Source organism: Siphateles boraxobius, unplaced genomic scaffold (assembly GCF_051911475.1).
Source record: "Siphateles boraxobius isolate OS27281-9 unplaced genomic scaffold, OSU_SipBor_1 5, whole genome shotgun sequence".
Lineage (NCBI taxonomy): Eukaryota > Metazoa > Chordata > Actinopteri > Cypriniformes > Leuciscidae > Siphateles > Siphateles boraxobius.
Window position 1 is genome coordinate 18,431,997 of NW_027509141.1, and position 19,683 is coordinate 18,451,679.

Genomic DNA, 19,683 nt, shown 5'->3' on the forward strand with positions numbered 1-19,683 from the left:
ATTCACCACAAAGTGACATTTCTTTGTAATTCGTTTCAAACTGGTCACTCTAAAATTGGTCACACAATCATTTGAAGAAACAGTTCCTCCATAAGTAATGTATTGGGTTACTATTTAAGTCTTGTGCCAGCTGTAGTGGGGGTGGAGGTTGAAGAAGCATTACCTGAGAGAGGTTAGGAATCATCCTCTCCACTCATGCAGGGCACACTTTTAATTAGATTACCCAGGCACCCATGCACAGCCGTGAGGGATTGGACACACTCTGTCAGGTCATTTTGCCTCAATGCTGGGCTGGACTGCTTGTCCGCTCTCTTGAATCACTGGATGTGCTTGAGAAGCTAGAAGGAAACTCAAAAAACTACTTCTGTAACGGTGGCACATTTTTGAACAGGAATAGGGAATTGAAAACTTTTCTGCCCACTCCGTCCATATGAACGAACATTGTCTAGAGTTTATCTAGAAAAAAAAATGTCCAGACAAATAACTCTTTATGAGGCTTGTAGATGACTGTGTTTAATATCTGGTAGAATTAGTCAAAATCACGTCTTTGTTTTCCTTATGTATATAATACATTTACCATCTGAAGTTATACATTTGTTTTCTTGAATGTTAAAAAAAAATATTCTTAAATAATATTGAAAAATAACCAAATGTTATTTTAGTTTTTTCCCAGTAACACCTAACTATTGGTGTTCTAACTTTCATGAACAAGGTGACTTCTGCATGCTGTTTTGTTTTGTTTTGTTTTGTTTTGTTTTGTTTTGTTTTGTTTTGTTTTGTTTTGTTTTGTTTTGTTTTGTTTTGTTTTGTTTTGTTGTTTTGTTTTGAGTTTAGTTTAGTTTAGTTTAGTAGACTAGACTCGTTTAGTCTCATTTCGTTAGTCTCGTTTAGTTTAATCTTGTTTAGTCTAGTTTCATTTCATTTTATTTGTCTTTGAGGTCTGTGTGTGACCCTACAATATATTTAATACATATTTATCATAGAAACACTAGATAAATCAAACAATAAACTAATTTGCATTGATTTTTATTAACCCTCTGGGGTCGGCATACGCGCTATAATACAGTTGTAATACAAAATTCGATTTGTATTACAACTGAAATTCTGTTATTGTTGCTCAGTCTAAATAATAAATTGGTCAAAGTTCTGTAAAAAAAAAAATACTTTAGTAAATTAAAACGCATGCATACTGTTGCTTTCATTTGTACAGAGCCTCCTAAGGGGACATTGTTAAGAATAGAAATATGAAGTGGAGGAAAAATTATTTGTCAATGCTTTGGCGTACTGTCGCAAATGTTTGGCGTTCTTCTGAGGAACTTTGTATTCCTTTGCCAAATGTTTATGTTCCACCTAGAAACGTTTTTGTTTTGCGAGCGAACGCAAAGTTTCTTGGGGGAACACATAACACATAACAGAGAACGCAAAGAGAACGCAAAAGCACTTATTTTTCCTCCCATCTCAAATTTTATTTTTATTTTTTTGGGTTCCATGAATACCTCCTTTTTTACACAGTGCAATTTGCAAGTAAACAACACAAATACAAAAAAGATTAGAATTGAATACAGAGTAATTGTTGTGCATATAAAACATCTCTCAGCATGAAGCGTACCAGACACTGTTGATTTAGTGTGTACTCTTCATATTAGGCAGTACAAATATTCCAGGATGTTCTTGCTTTTCTTTTTGTGCTGTCAAAATCAGAACTGTTTTAAAAGATTTAACCTCCTTCACCTGAAAAAGTAGTATAATGAGAGATTTATTTTTTAGCAGGGAAGAGGAATAATCTGTCCTAGTTTTTTGTTTGGGTTACGGATATTGTTAGCGTCATGTGGCAATGATCAACGTCTGCAAATTCATCATAGAGGATAAAGGGGGGAAATGCAGTTAAATGATTTATAGTCTCTGGAGGCTCTTGGCTTACTTTTACACTTCAATTAATTTTGTTTTGAAGATTGCGAGAATGGGCAGGCCTGCTGTGTTTCTCCCATAAAATCACTGAGTGAGCTTTGGCATGCTGATGGGCTTGAGAGCTCTCAAACTTTTCAAGTTACAAGATAACAATGTGTTTCTTTTTGTGCCTTCCACGTGCCGTGACGGGTAAGAAATAAGCGAAGCCGAGCTGCCAGAGCACCTTAGCAGCGCTTCATTTCTCACACTCATGTTTAACCGTCTGTTGCTAATTTACTTTCTCTCTAGGCAATCCTTTTTTAATAGTGCATCCGTTTGTTCAGGAGACAATTGATTCCCTGCACCGCCATATTCATCAGTTACATTAACTGAAGCTTGTCCGGAATATGAATTATGGAGGCCCTCTCTCCATTTCTGTCCCACATTTCTAGCTGCAGCTCATGTCAATAGACCATGTAAATACCTTTGAGGAAAACAAATGTTAACCAAAAGTCAACAATGTGCTAATTACGCTAATGATAATGAGTCTTGCACATATTCATCAATGCTTTAAGTGTCGTCTTGTCGTTGGGTTGTAAAGGGGTGCCTTCGCAAAATACTACATGCATTTATTGATGTTTCTTTCCTGTTGTGTCTGCTTCGACACAGGGACTTTGACAGCTTGTCCGATCTCACAGAAGAGTCCAAGGTCAAGTACATCGCTCAGCGGTGGGAGGAGCTCGGATTAAAAGACGTCCGGGTTACTAATCACACGGCTCTTCTGAGCTATCCCGGACCTGCCCTCAGCACGATCGTGGAGAAGATGGGAAACCACTGTTACCTTCCCAGCGGAGCGAGGTGTGGACAGCCATCCACGTCCACAACTGAACCCTTTGCTTTTGCAGCTTACTCTGCTGTGGGAAGTCTAGAGGTGAGTTACATTGTACCATCAAGAGATCTATACCACACTCACAATTGTACTACAAATATCATATGTGGGTCTATAACTTTAAACATTATAATTTGATAATGATGGCCATCCTAAAAATGTGGAATGTGCTTTACATGGTAATCAACCTAAATGCATTTGGATATGCCAACACAACCTAAAACGTGAAAACTTGCAGTTGTAACGTCAAGTATATATTTCTAACTGACCTAACCTGTATTTTTTAGCCTAATTAGTCAGATTGATTTTGTCAAATTAGTTGACATTTTTACCTTGAATAAAATTTAGTTACTTCAAGTTTTAAAAAAAATACTGTTATAAAAATAATGTTATAAAAAAAGAAGAAAAAAGAACTAAAAGTTACTCTACTGTTCAAAAATTTGGGATCAGTAAGATTTATTTAAATTAGTACTTTTATTCATGGAGGATGCTCAAAAGTGATCAAAAGTGACAGTAAAGGCACTATATAAAGTATCATGGTTTCTACAAAAGAACAACTGTTTTGAACATGATGATTTCTGAAGAATCATGAGACACCGACGATTGAAGTAATGGCTTATGTTATATATATATATATATATATATATATAACAATAATACAAAAAATCTATTATTTTAATTGGTAATATTTTACAATATTATTGTTCAAATAAATGCAGCCTGGATGAGAATAAAAGTAGCAAATGACTTGGTGACTTGTTTCTTGTTTGTTTTTTATTTAATTATTATTATTATTATTATTATTTTTACCCACCATTGAAAATGACTGCAAAATAGGCCAAAGCATCAAGCTTTGCAAATTTGCAACACATGGATTGGAACAGAATATGTGTGTGGAACAAGAGCAATTTTAACGCTCAAAGAACTCACTCCTGTTCCATTCCTGGTTTTCCATTTCCCACCCACTGGTGAGTGAAACCCTGATCCGAGTGATCACCCAACCACTCCACACTACAAGTGAAACTTTCACATTTTTGCTCCGCACTCTAGGCACACACGCTTTACACCCCTCACTGTCACGTCTGGTTTGTGTTTTGCTCGAGTTTGACTGTTTGGTTTTGCCCTCTTCCCAGTTCAGTTTCATGTGTTAATTCATATGTTGCCATAATTTTTGATTTGCCCTCATGTGTTTTCACCTGTGTCTAGAAGTTAATTTTCTCATTTAGCCCCAGTGTTTCCCGTGTATGTATAGCCCTCGGTTTCCGTTGTTCCATTTATTGCCCATTCCTTCTGCAACCGATGGTGACACTCACATAGGCCTACTCTGGTCTGAAACACCACAGAAATAAATATCTCAGTACTTTTTGAATGCCTCTCAGCCATTCAAATTCACAAGGACTTGAACTGAATGTGGTAACATATTTATTTATAAATATAATCATTTATAATACATTATCAACAATCATTGAACATAAAGTTGCTTATTGACTTTTTATTGTCAACTTCACCGCACTATAAATGTATTGCATTGGCAGCTGCAGCTGAATTAGCATCAGATATTTTTATGCAAACACACTCTTACTTTCACAGCACTGAATGCTTCATCCTGTCGGAAGGTTAAAACAAATCCATTATGCAAGACTGAACCCATTTCACACACGTGTGTGATATATTCTCCAGTTATTTTTAGAGGTTATGCTTTCTGTCTCTGAAGGGAACAGGAAATGTCGAAGGAAGATGCATTGCCATTATCCGTTTCAAGAAAGACACACTGTATCTAACAGGGATAAGCTTCAGTAAAAAGTTCTCAGATTTAGTCACAGTCGGTCTTTCATGTCGTCCTCCACAAGGGGGGTCAAAGTCATCCATCATAACACTGCACATACTCAAGGCTTTGATGTAAATTAAACTGCATTTGCAATGTCTAAAAATCAGCAGGGAAAAACAAATACGACTGGCTTGATGGATGAAATGCTCAGGGATTTCGTGCAGAGGCGTTAGAGATTCATCTAGCTATCCTGAACCGCTCATGGGTCACTGGGCATTTTACATTATGTACTTTTACCAACTCCCAGCTCCACAGCTGGGCTAAAATATTCACCTTCTTTTCCACTGAAAACATACTGATGCACACTGATATCACAGTAACATATCCACAGATGTTTGACTGTAAATGTCACAAGCAGGTCTGATGTGGTCAGGTCAGTATAACTAATTATGCCAATCAAAAGTAATAATGAAGTAATAAAAAAAATCTGTGTAGTCAAACCCTATTTTAAGAATGTTTCATTTTTTGTTACTTTTTTCTATTTTAAGAATGTGTCATGATAGTTTTCATGTCTTTTACCCAATGAGCCAGTGAATTGAGTATAATAAAATAAGGTTTAAAATTTGAGTTGAATAAAACTTTATTATTTCGTATTTGTAAGCACGGGAGAACTTCTCACGAAAAAATCTCCACCTAATTCTCAATTTCTTTTTAAAATTTTTCTTAAAATTGTTCTGATGTTAGTGAATTTGGAAATGAGTGGCCGCGTGCACAAGGTTAGTCATTTGCATAAAACACGCCCAAACCATTTCAATATAAAGGCTTTCCGCGTATTTTTTCCTTTACATTCTCAAAACCAGTTCACACAATAAACACATTTTATACAGACCCAGCTTACAGGCCTATCATTAGCCAGGTATACATGCGTGTGAATCTGCGTTATTCCGACGCAATCTCATTTTACGAGGTGGCTAATTCATATAAATTTCGTACGATCTACACTCATAGGTGTCTACACTACAGGGATGGGTAGGTTTAGGGGCGGGGTTAGTGGTGGTCCTTACTGGTGATGTTTTTTAAAAAATCGTACAATAGTAAAAATCGAGTGAGGTCATATTAATTCGTACGAATTAGCCACCTTGTAAAATATGTGCAAATTGCCGTGAGACGGGATTGGTTATTCAGAGAAACCTTGCAGTTGAAGCCTAACTCAGATTTTCTTACTCTTTCACTGTAGCTTCTATATGATGAAATATGTTTAGGATTAAATTAAATTGTATTATTATATAATTGTATAGAAATGAATATAATATGATATAATATAATATAATATAATATAATATAATATAATATAATATAATATAATATAATATAATATAATATTATTATTATATTAATATTAGTCATGTTAAGATGAAATATAACTTCATAACACAATTATGCAGCACAGAAAAAGTGCTTTCTGCATAAGTGTTTCAGTTGTTCCTACATTTTTTTGCGAATTTAGAATACATTTTAGTTTGAAAGTTTTTGGTGAATCATGATTTGTTCGTGAAAACGTTGGTACGGCAATTTCACGCACAAGTTTCTGCATGTACATGGTTAGTGAATGAGACCCCATTGAGTCTTCTACACTTATTATTCTGCTATAAATAATACTTATAATTTATTATATTTTTGATTTAGATCTTATTTGTTTGCAGCTTTTTAGCGTAAAACACTTTTCACAACCGATTTTACTTCTGTAAACTGATTTTCTGTAAACTATATTTCTGTTTGTCTGTTAGTCAGTTGTATTTGTTTGTTTGTTTGTTTGGTTGGTTCCAGGAACCACAAGTTACTGCAATTAACAAGTTTTATGATTGGTTGGTTGGTAAAACCAGGAATTTGTATATAAACGGGGACTGTTTCTACCAATGTCTTTTATGTTTTCTACCCAATACTAATTATTTATGCATTAGCACAGATATTGACATCTTCAATGAGTCAACCATGTGGAAAATGATAATTGTCAATCAAATGATGCTGAAAATTATCACTTGTACCAACAAAGAATGCCCTTTTTATATATTAAAGTTCAATCAACAAAGAAATCCCATGGTGCAGTTTCATTTTTTCAAGGAATCCATAAATGTCACTGTGTCCAATCATTTTGCTCAGTTCAGATGGCCAAATCATTTAAAGTCTAAACAAGAAACAAACACCTAACAAACTGCAGGTAATTTGATGGTTTGTGGTAATTCAGTGGAGGCTTTACCTCTGGTCAGTAATAAGTTTGAGGAGGCTCCCGAGGCAAATTAGTTTTGATGAGTTAAATTCTCCATGCTTCCTGGCTATTTCTCTTCACAGCATATTAGTGATGATCAGGTGCAGGCGCTGGACAATTACTGCCCTTAATTTCTCAAATAAAGTGAGGTCAGGTGTTGAGAATAAAAATAATGTTTCTTTTCCTTTAGTTTCAGAATGTCTGTCTCTGGTCTACCTAAAGACAAGAGTTTTCTACAGGCTGTATAATACATTTTTTTAAACTACCAAATAAAATATTTCAGCATAGATTAGCTTAGATTTGATTAATTTCCATAACTTTCTCAGGTCTAATACATGTTTAATGAGCAAGGGACATAGTTCCGCTTCTTGACTTAAGCTTTGGTTGAAGCTATATTTTTGTTGAATTTTGTCAACAAAAACTTTAAGATCAAACAATAATTGACAGACACCCGCAGCGCTGTCATGAACTCCTCTTCATTAAGCCTGGGGCCTGTACCATGATGGTAGTTGAACAAACTCAGGGTTACATGATTAGTTTAGAGTTGACAAAACCAAACCAATCCAACCAGGCTTTGTTGGTATCATGATGCTGATCATCAACTTTCTCTGTCAACTCAGGCTTTGATCCTGAGTTTAGAAGTTTAAGTGTGACATCAGTAGCGAACAGCCAATCACATGTTGAGAGAGAGTGAAACTGAGATTAATTTCTCGCGAGAGAAGCAGCGCAATTCACTTATTAAATAAAAGTATTAAAATATTAAGAATTTAAACAAATTTACACAGCAAGGAGAAACAGCTGTCTATGAAAGAGGACAACTAAAAGAAAAAGTCTCGCTACTGTATATCAGTGCAAGTAAAAGTTCTGAAGTTATTTTATACAGCTGATAAAGGTATAGAGAGAATTGAACATTTAAGCTCACATGTAGTCATTTTATTGCTTCATCTATTGATGCTAAAGCGTATTTATATTACCTTTATATATTTATTCATTTAAACTGTGTAATAATAATTGATGAACTAAAATTGTACATGTGTGATTGATAAAGGGTATAATAATTACATAAATAATATCTAAATCATACAAATTTATTATTCTAAATAAGCATCACTAAAAACCAGACAATTTTGTCTGTAAAAATCATTTGCTATGTAGTGACCTTTAATTTGGAGTAGAAACAGGTGGAGTGACTTTATCGCATCAGACATGTGTCACTTTGCTCACAGCTGATTAGTCCAAGTTCGGTTTGCAACCTCTTACCTAGAACATAACCTGCCCCGGACCAGGTTAGCCGTGGAGCGTAAGTTACTATGGCGATGAACACCGCTAAAAGCCAAACCACTTTCATGGTCCCTAAAACCCAGGGTTGACGCAAATTAAACTGAAACATAGCTGGCTAGCCACCTAAACCGGCTTCATGGTATAGGCCCCTGTTTGACAAATAATTAATTACATATTGTTCAGACTTCGCAGTTTTAGAACATATGAGCCATGCAGAGGATTTGATGTCATAGCTACTAGGGGAGAGGAGAAAAAATGTGTTGCATGAAACGCCTTGATTAGCGTTTCCTTTGATACGTGAGCTATACTGTTGGGAGTGGTCATTTATATTCATTTAACATTGATTGTGTTATATAAAAAATAAAGCGGTAAAATGATTAAACGTTTCTGCAACACCTCGTTAACATAGTTCAAATTGTAATCTTACATGGATATTTACAAAAAGTTCAATCAAATGGACACAATGAGGGCAGTTAAATTCCTTTGAAACTTCAAGATATTCTCACTGTAATATCACTCTGCTGCCTCTTTAATGTGGAATGCAAAAATGTAATTGAGCATTGAAGGAGTGTTGAGTTTTTATACACAGTGGACATGTCGCTGCTATCTCCTCTAATGGCACGGTGTGATCGTGGTGTTATTTAAAATTCTCCTGAAAATAATGTTTAATTACGGGACGCTCTTCAATCACGTAGATGTGAAAACAATTGTTATTTTCCTCTAGCTGCTTCGGTCGCTGGGGGTGAGATGACTCGTGAAAGGAGCCGTCGCTCGTACAGGAGCGATTTGTTCTCCATAATGCGTGCCTTCGTTAATTTCATTACCTTAATGACAGCCTCTCGGTACATATCCCATCCATTCCCAATTTTCTGCTGCTTCTTTGGGGTTAGACGGAACACTTATATAATACAAATGCAGACATTAGTGATAAATCTCATCTCTCACTGGTCTTGCGGTTTTGAGATACCGGCGAGATATACTCCCCTGCCCGAAATCATGTTTCATTTTCCTCCAAGCCTAATGAAAAATGAATTGAGCACAGGTAATGCATTTCCACTTTGTGTCTCCGGGCTTTAAATAGCATTTAGTTTGACCCCACCTCATCAGCCCTCGTCACTTGAACGTACTCACTTTTCTTAATCTCCCGTACCGGGGTTCTGGTTTAATAGTGCAAACGAAATGACAAAAAGGACGCCACGGCCTGCAGCTGCAATGAATCTGCCTTGAATTCCTTCAAAGCTGTGACATCTTTGCTGTGTTGGTGCATGATTTATAGTACGGTGGCTAATATATGTACTTGTCCCCCATTATACACTGCCTGAGATGTTCACTTTGTTTTTACTCATGCTTTGGTATCTGTAATGCATGTGACAAATAGCTTTATGGGGTGAATTACGTGACTCACTACATTACAAATCAGAGGCTTGTTATTCCACACACCCAGACAGCAAGAGGGGTCAGAACGCTGGGGGAGACTCTACCCTCAAACATTTTAAAAATGTAAATGTTTAAAAAATATTTCATTTTTTTCCAGGCGGAGGTGGTGGACGTTCAGTATGGGAGCCCTGGGGATTTGAGAGGAGTCCAAAGCTAGTACAAATGTGACCAATAAAATAGCACTGCTAAAACTTGGACAAGCACCTTTGCTTTACAAGGTATGTTGTTAAATAATATATATATATATATATATATATATATATATATATATATATATATATATATATATATATATATAACTGTAAATTATTTTATATTGTTACAAATTGCTGTTCTTTTGAACATTCTATACATCTATTCATATTCAAAGAATCCTGAAAAAAAATGTATCATGGTTTCCCCAAAAATAATAAGCAGCACAAGAGTTTTTCATCATTGATAATAATAAGGAATATTTTTCTGAGCAACAAATTAGCATTTTAGTATGATTTCTGAAGGATCATGTGGCACTGAAGACGGGAGTAATGATGCTGAAAAATCAGCTTTGCCATCACAGGAATAAATTACATTTAAAATATGTTAATAATACTATTTTACTGTAAGTAAAATCCAGCCTTGGTGGGCATGAGACTTTTTCTCCACAACAATAAAAAAATCTTACTGGCCTCAAACTTTTGAAAAGTAGTGTGTGTGGAATGAATTGCTGCTTATTGACCCTATTAAATCAAAACTTCACATGCCAATGTTTATGTATATGAAAAATCACACAATTTTTAAGAACAAAGGAATTAACAATTTTCTGACATTCATTCTTCATAATTGTTAAGTGGATGCATTTAATGCCTTCAAACAGATTTCATTAATGACTAAATTAGATTGACTTAGTCTCATTAGACCAACAAATAACCATGATTAGTAAAAAGGCATTTAATCATAACAGATTTAAGAAAGTTATTTCTTATAATTAAATCACTGTGTAGCTGTTTGGGAAATCATTATATCTGATTAATGCATATACAATGGTACAGCCCAAATCATACATTTTACAATTACTTAATGATGTCTCTGTAAACCTTCACCAAGACAATTACTTCAGAGTAATGGGGATCACTGATATTTTTTTAAGCACAGGTAATGTCCTATAATTTGCTTATTCGAAGAAAGAAACCTGTTGGTTTTGTTGTCTTTGTATTTCATGTTCCCAAAGGAATGCTCTCCCCTCAGGAGTTATCAGGGGTTCTCAAAGTCTGTATTGTAAATGTGACATCACTTGTTCTCAAAACTCCTTCATTCGTTAATGATGCAAGTAGCGTGTTTCTTCTCCGCCTTCTTGTCCTTATATGGAATTGAGTGTGCACTTTTTGAACGCAAAATTTTCTGTGAATACGTGTTTGAATTGCGGCCTGTTTTTCTCACAAAGTAGTCAGACGACTTCAAAAGCCTTAGAATAGAGCGCATAGATGATTGAACTGTTGTGGTGCTTTAGCAATTGACATCCTCTCATCCCTCATCTTTGTGTTTCATGGTTGATAAAATCATATGGGTTTGTACTGGCATGAGGTTGAGTAAATGACAAGATTTTCCATTTGTGCAAACACTTATTTTCATATTTCTCCTGCAAAGCAGTGTAATTAAGTCCACTGAAGGCAAGTGTAAATGAACCCAAGTGCAGCTTTATGAAATCCAAACATGAGCAGATACAAAAATAAACAAAGACTTGGCTTGACATTGTACAAAACATTACCTTAAACATTAACAAAAAACTCCCCAACAGCAGTTACACAAACAAAGCTAGATAAGATACAATGGAAACATGAGGGATATTTATACAACAATAACAACAAGAAACACCTGTGATTGTGGACAAGACATGATCACATGAGTGCCACGAAGTCACATGACAAGATACCACGAAACATGACGGAGAATTTCAAAATAAAATACATGAACACAAACAAAACAAACCAATGTGACAAGCAGTATCACTTTGTATGTATTCATTTGTTTTAGGATATTATTGTCAGTGAAGAGTGTAACTTGGTTATTCTATTGAATTGATTATTCAACAAAACAGAAAAAACTATAAGAAAATAAGAGTTTTTTTAGAAAGAAAACCTAGAAAAATTATATATAATATATATATATATATATATATATATATATATATATATATATATATATATATATATATATATATGTGTGTGTGTGTGTGTGTGTGTGTGTTTTATGGAATTCATCTCAATGAATAAATGTAAATGATGACAGATTTGAACTCAATGTATTTAATGTCACTCACAAATGTGATTTCCGTCTCCAAGGACGCATGAATAAAAGCATTTAGAATCTGAAAACAGACAATCTTTTGACATTACATCTACAATTTATGTTTTTATGTCTTTACATGGGTGAAGCAATGCAATACAGTAAGTGTCCATGAATTCTTTTGCATTCATTTAAATAGGTCATCAGTCAAATCATTTCTATAATATCCCATCTCAAATATTTCAACCACATAAATCATGAAAAGATGTTCTGATACATTTATTTTGCAAAACATGCAAGAGTGTAACATAGAGAACTAATGGTTTTATATTTGATTTAGTTTTCATTAATATTCACTGCATGTTGACAAAATGCCTTACATTCATCAGCATACTGTAGATTCAATTGTTATGACTGTGTGATGAAGGTAACAGTGACTTTTGGGGCCAATAGATTCTTGATTTGAATTCTAGCCCTGTGCCAGGCACTCTTAGCTGTCATTTGTTTGGGAAGAGTTATTGATTTTCTTTAAAGCGAGTGCTTACTCTCAGTCTGCGAGGATCAAGCTTTTTGACTGGTCCTCTTCAGATAATTAGCCTAGAGAATGATGGCACTTTTGATCCGAGACCTTAATCTACCATCGCTGTCGCAACGCACACTCCTGTGCTGACACAGCTCGCTCTCACGCAGTCCAAATGTAGATAATAATGCAAATTTGACTCACAGCATTCGGCTTAGTTTTGGTTTATAGGGTACTTTTTTGTCTTCCTTCACAGTAAAACAAGAATTATGGCTCATGATGTTTATGCTTTACATAAACAGCATACCAATATCTCAAGTAGCTCCAAAAACCCTCTCAATTCTCAATCCTGATTTTATAATTGTACTTAGAATCCTTAGAATATAGTCTCAAAATCACATATAGCCGCAAAACAGGCAAGTATTTCTGTAGTGTATGTGTGCAGTGTAGGTTTTCAATAGTGATGCTGTCTTTAAAATAATATGATCAACAAGTTTACACTTAGCAGAGAACAGCCTTTTCCAACGTTGCTGTCTTGGTTCTGTTGGTGTCGTTCTATTTGCTTCTCTGTTTTCCCTACTCTTCAGCAGATTTCCCCAGGGTGCGCGGATGTTCCTGTCCTGCCCTGAAGGTGCTGAAATGGAAATGTTTTAGGAGTATATACATTTAATGTATTTTTCGTAAAGGTCTCCCCCGAGTAAATCAACAGATATGAACAGAATTCTAATGTCACCCTCAAAACTAGATTATGAAACAAGGCTATAGAAAGTGCATGTAGATATATAGGACAAAAGTTTTTTTTTTTTTTTTGCCTCAAGAAAAGTGGTTATTGAGTGAATTAAGCTTCAATCAGGACAACAGCATTAAACTTGAAACAATTTGCACTAAATGGCACTAAAAACTAAAATAATTTATGTAATTGAGTGAAAGTAGCTGTCAGGGTTGTTGCAGGATGCCGAAGACGAGGACACGGGAACTGAAGTATAGTTGATTTATTTACAAACTAAACTTACAGGAACATACAGGAACAAAGGAAACTCCAGGACTTCAAAAACACACAACCTTACATCGACGACGACCAACCAACACTGAGGGAAAACACAGGGCTTAAAAGAACTGGGACTAATGGGATAATTAACTGAACACAGGTGAAGAAACTGAACACAAACGAGGAGCGGGAAAAACTAACAGGACTGAGCCAAAATCACAAAAGACGGGGGTGAACAAGATCACAAAACTGAACTAATAACACATAGAAAACGTGACAGTAGCAACATTTAATATATATATATATATATATATATATATATATATATATATATATATATATATGTAGTCCTATTACTGATTCGATATGTGACCCCTGCTAGCAAAATGAGTCACATCGAGCAAATTTTCAAAGATAAGTTATTGTTATTTTCATCCTTCATTATATTCTCTATTAAAAAACCTTCAAAATTAGGTATGATTTGTTGGAAAAAGACAGGTGAGAGGTTGCTATAGAATGCTAAGTTATATGTACAATATATGTGTACAATAACAATTCTCTGAAAAAATTACATAACAATGTCCAGAAATCAATTTCAATAGTACATTGGGTTGTGTGTTTGTCTCAATGTTAATTATGGTATCATGGAGAGAGACAATTATGGTATCATGGAGAGAGAAAAAAAGTAGAATATTTTTTCCCTATAGATATGGGTTTTGATTTGGCGTTAGCTTAATTATATGTTAGCACCAGGGATTGTAAAGGTTCCCTGAAATCAAAATATACGTTTTTTAGCTTTTAGTATGAATATGTTAGTTAGTATGAAGGTTATGAAGAAGCTGGTGTGTTCCAAACCAATGACAAAATTCACATTTGGGAGATATAAGCTGCCTCTGTAAGTTTTCAATTGCTTCAGTCTCCACTTGGACGCGTCCTTCAATTCATTTGAATTTTTTTTTTCCACAGTATGATTGTAAGAGCTCATAAATACGTAAATATGTACATATTGCCTGTAAATATTTATTTTTGACCCTCAAAGTGACGGTAGACATTGACTTGCATTAAATATGAATCACCAAGGATCATGGTTTCAGCTGAAAATCTTCTTATTGTTAAACCAAAGAAAAGGTCACCTACATCTGGGTTCGCCTGAGGGTGAGTAAATTAACAGCATTTTGTTTTGAGGCATTTAAATGTAGTTCCTTGACATTTATCAACATATTCGCTTGATGTATATAATTTTAGTATCTTTAAGAATTTGTTTGAGTTGAAGTAATTAGTGATCGGTTGTAATTACAGGTTTGGGAAAAGCAATGGAACAAATTAACATGAACGGATTTAATTTCAGTGAATTTAATAATGGCAAAAAGTAATTAAAAAAAATAAGTGGCAGGAAGATTATTGGCTAATTTCCTCTTATCCTCTTTGAGACGCTGTGTTTATTAGAGACTGTAAGTAAATGTCAAGTGCTGTGTGTTTAGTTGTGCTCCTCTGTATTCCGGTGAAGGACAAGTTGTTGGCTCTTGTTGGCATTTAGTAAGAAGCATGATCCATGGCAGCAACATAAGCTGACACTCCCAAGCAACCGAAATACATACAAGGTGTTGATTGCTATCTTTGAACAACACCCGTATTGAAAAGAAAAAGATTTCCAAGCCTGTTACAAGCCTGATTATCTTTATCGTGCATGGGGACTGGGTTCTGGCTTGCTTTTCATATGGATGTCAGGTGCTAGGGAGTTTCATTTGCACAACACCCAGTGGTGCATCTGCCTTCGCACCAAATGTGCCAGTCTGTTTGACACAGTCTTACCGCTGACACGGCTGGCACGATCAGCATAAATGATGTGCCGCTGCGCATATGGTATACGCCGCCATTAGTGAGATTGTCGACTAGATGTTCAAGGCAAACAGGGACCTTTGAACAGTGACTCAGATGATATAAATGTCTACTGCCATGTAAGGCAGCAACATCCTCATTCTTTAACCTTGAAGAAGTAAGTATGCAATTCAAATTTAGTCAAGTTGGGAATTATTTGCTCTACATTGAGGTCATTGATTTTTGTGTGGGTGTTTCTTCAACTATGGGCACTTTTGGCCCTGTGGACTCTTAGAATATAAACTATCTTAAACTCACTATTCACTCTCTTTTGTTTATTTCACTTGTCTACTAACAGTGGATATGCATGCAAAAAAGGAAACATGAACATATCCACATCTTAAATTATGTTTCATGTATAACAGCATTCTGTCGAAGTGGCCTTCTTCATCTATTAAAAAAGTAGTATTTTAGCATTTTCCAATTACATACAGAATATAGAATAATATTTCCATCCTTTGTGCAAAATTAACCAAAATACATTGAATTAAATGACTGCAATAAAATATTTTTAGATAATATATCAGATAAGTAATACTTAGTTTGCTTTCCCCACGTCACATGCCTCATATTTCATCAAGGCCATCATTGACACTGTTGTCTCCTTGGTGTATATATATATATTTTTTTTTTTGGGGGGGGGGGGGGGGTTCTGGGGGGTTTACAAGAGGAAATCTAGCCTAGTTAAAACCAGACCCTTCTCAGTCATTACTGAGTTAGGGTCTGGGGAAGGTTCATTCACAGATCATTTCCAAAGGGGCGTCACAAACGGACATCGCTCAAATGCCTCTGGGCGTAATTGGATAGACCTTAAAACCAATCAGATCGATCGTCATCTTGTAAAGCCCGCCTCAACGTCTGTGATTGGTGCCTTGATTTAGAAATATTGGAAATGAGCTTGAATGGACTCTTCGCCAGACTAACTTGCAGAGCAAATCTAAATTTGCCGGAAGTTCGTCTGGATTTTCCCAGGCTAGAGGAAATCTGTACGATTCTGTAAACCTATATAAAATTATACATTATATTGTGGTTTTCATAGATACATTTGAATTCCTCCATTCCTGACTAGTTGAGGTGGTGTGATAGATACTGTGGTTTGGCTAATTTAGCAGAGCTGTTGGAAGCTGCAGTGAGAAGAGCTGCCCAGCGCTCCCAGCTGTTACGCCAAACACACTCTGATACTCACACAGTCTGAGATGGCACAGAGAAAATATTAATTACTCTTGGAATTATGATATTGTCCACCCACACCAGGGGCCAGAGAGAACTAGTAAACTCAGGAGACCTTGACTCACTGACTCCCACTAACTATTTGGATTGCACACTATTTCTGAGAGAAAGACAGTACAAAATGTTATATTCATATTCTGCGGGGTCCAAATGTCTACAACAACTAGTGAAAATGCTTCTATAAAATAGAGGCATTTTTTGTCGCTGAAAATTCAGCTTTGACATCACAGGAAAAAAAATACTTTTAAGAATATATTAAATTTGAAATTTCTATATAAAATAGAAAACACTATGGAACATGTGGAATCTTGATAATTGGGGGAGAAAAAAATCTATTTTACTGTTTTTTTGTTCAAATAAATGCCTTGGTTGAACATAAAAGACTTTTAAAAGCCCACAAACTTTTGAACAGTAGTATGCCTTGTATTTAGAGTTTTCTCATCTCTCCACAGCTCTCTCTACTGGCAGAGATGGGGTTTGGTGGCTCTCTTCTCTATGTGGATCCCTGTGATGCCTCGTTTGGGAATAAGACCTTTGGGGTAACCCTGAACCCAGGTGGGAACCCGTTTTCCCAAGAAAACTCCAGAGTTGGTAAGTCTCTGCAACAGTGTCTCTTGTGAAACTACCTTTATTTAGATAATTCAGAAAGTAATCAGGGAGTGCAATGAAGGCATGACATAGTTAGACAAGTGGAGAGAAAAAGATTTTTGTATTGTATACCTTGGCTTGACAGTGCAATCATTAACTCATTTCCAGAGTGGTTATTGAGAAATTCAATTCAATTCAATTCAATTCAAATTTATTTGTATAGCGCTTTTCACAATACACATTGTCTCAAAGCAGCTTTACAGAAATTGCATTTCGGAAATGTACATAGAAAAATACAGTTAGTTAATCAAGTATTAATTTATGGCATAACATATCGCCGGCTTTGAGTCGTCTCTTCACAGGCGTCGAGTCGTCTCTTCACAGGCGTTGGGGCATCTGAAGTCTCCGTGAGAGGCTGGATACAAACTGGAGCTGACGAACGCTATTTACCTCGGGACTAGCGTCCCGAGATAACAGCAGAAAGGCAGATGGGAAATAATTAGCATAGCTGATGTTCATAATGTTAATGCATTCGAACCGATTCAGCAGTATCAAAGGTTAAGCATTAAGTGAATGCTTGGTTAAAGAGATGCGTCTTTAATCTAGTTTTAAACTGGGACAGCGAGTCTGAGGCTCGTACAATATCAGGAAGGCTATTCCAGAGTTTAGGAGCTAAATGCGAGAACGCCCTCCCTCCTTTAGTGGACTTAGATATCCTAGGAATGACCAGAAGCCTCGAATTTAGTGATCTTAAAGAGCGCGATGGATTGTATGGCGATAGAAGGTCTGTTAAATACACAGGAGCTAAACCATTTAGGGCTTTATAGGTCAGTAGGAATACTTTGTAATTGATACGTAACTTAATAGGTAACCAGTGTAGAGATGATAAAATAGGTGTTATATGATCATATTTTCTTGATCTAGTAAGAACTCTAGCAGCTGCATTTTGCACTAACTGTAGCTTGTTAATTGAGGATGTAGGACAGCCAGCTAATAAAGCATTACAGTAATCTAGTCTCGAGGTCATGAAAGTATGAACTAACTTTTCTGCATCAGAAACAGATAGCATGTTGCGTAGCTTAGCAATGTTTCTAAGGTGGAAAAAGGCTGTTCTTGTAATATATGAAATATGATTTTCGAAAGTCAAGTTGCGGTCTAGTATAACACCCAGGTCTTTTACTGTAGTGGACAAAGTAACAGGACATCCTTCTAAATTAAAGTTGTATTGTAAGGGATTTTGTGGGTAGTTTTTTGGACCAATAAGTAGTACCTCCGTTTTATCTGAATTTAATAGCAGGAAATTACACGTCATCCAGCATTTTATATCATTTAGACACTCTGTCAATTTAGATAAGTTAGTGTTTTCATCTGGTCGTGATGAGATATATAATTGAGTGTCATCAGCATAACAGTGGAAATTAATTCCATGTTTTCTTATAATATTACCAAGTGGCAGCATATATATTGAGAATAGCAGAGGGCCTAACACCGATCCTTGCGGCACTCCATAGTCTACTGACGTTATCTTTGATTTTTCCCCATTTAGACAGACAAAATGGTAACGGTCTGATAAGTAAGATCTAAACCAGCTTAATGCCTGTCCCTGAACACCAGTGTAGTTTTGTAGTCGATCCAGGAGTATTTTATGATCGATAGTGTCGAACGCAGCGCTTAGATCGAGTAGAACTAGTATTGAGATACAGCCTTGGTCAGAAGCTAAAAGTAAATCATTTGTAATTTTAACTAGCGCAGTTTCTGTGCTATGATGCGGTCTGAATCCCGACTGGAATTTTTCATAGATATCATTTTCTTGTAAGAAAGAGCACAATTGAGCGGACACAATTTTTTCTAGTATTTTAGACATAAATGGAAGATTTGAGATGGGTCTGTAATTTGCTAAGTTATTTGGATCTAATTGCGGTTTCTTAATGAGAGGTTTTATTACTGCCAGCTTGAATATTTTTGGAACATGACCTAAAAATAAAGACGAGTTAATAATATTAAGAAGAGGCTCTTCGACTACAGGTAACACTTCTTTCAGTAGTTTAGTGGGTATTGGATCTAATAAACATGTTGTTGGTTTCGATGCAATGATAAGTTTATTTAGCTCTTCCTGTCCTATAGTTGTAAATCGGTGTAGTTGTTCTAGAGGGGCCATAATTGAGGCTGAATCATAAGACATCATAGAGGATTGTATATTTACAATTGTGTTTCGGATGCTTTCTATTTTCTCATTGAAGTAATTCATAAAATCATTACTACTATATTGTAATGGAATATTTTGCTCTGGTGATGTTTGTTTATTTGTTAGTCTAGCCACGGTGTTGAATAAAAACCTTGGATTATTTTGGTTATTTTCTATTAGTTTGCGGAGATGCTCAGCCCTTGCTGCTTTTAGAGCCTTTTTATAACGTGACATACTGTCTTTCCACGCGATTCTAAAGACCTCTAAATTAGTTTGTTTCCATTTACGCTCTAAGTTACGAGTTTCTCTCTTGATTGCATGCGTAGCACTGTTGTACCATGGTGCTTTAGTTTTCTCTCTTACCTTTTTTAATCTAATTGGTGCAACAATATCTAGTGTACTAGAGAACATGGTGCTCAAACTGCTAGTCATTTCCTCTAGTTCATCTGTTTGTTTGGGTGCACTGCGCAGCTGAGATAGATCAGGTAAGCTATTTGAGAATCT

General features: G+C 35.7%; 1 protein-coding gene across 1 annotated transcript in view; it reads left to right on the forward strand.

Annotated features, from left to right (window-relative positions):
- Window positions 1-19,683, forward strand: part of naaladl2 (N-acetylated alpha-linked acidic dipeptidase like 2) — a 406,458-nt gene that overhangs the window by 173,962 nt on the left and 212,813 nt on the right. The window contains 4 exon segments of the mRNA XM_077203075.1: window positions 2,557-2,818; window positions 9,626-9,676; window positions 9,678-9,746; window positions 16,859-16,997. Coding sequence (XP_077059190.1) covers window positions 2,557-2,818; window positions 9,626-9,676; window positions 9,678-9,746; window positions 16,859-16,997 — 521 coding nt within the window.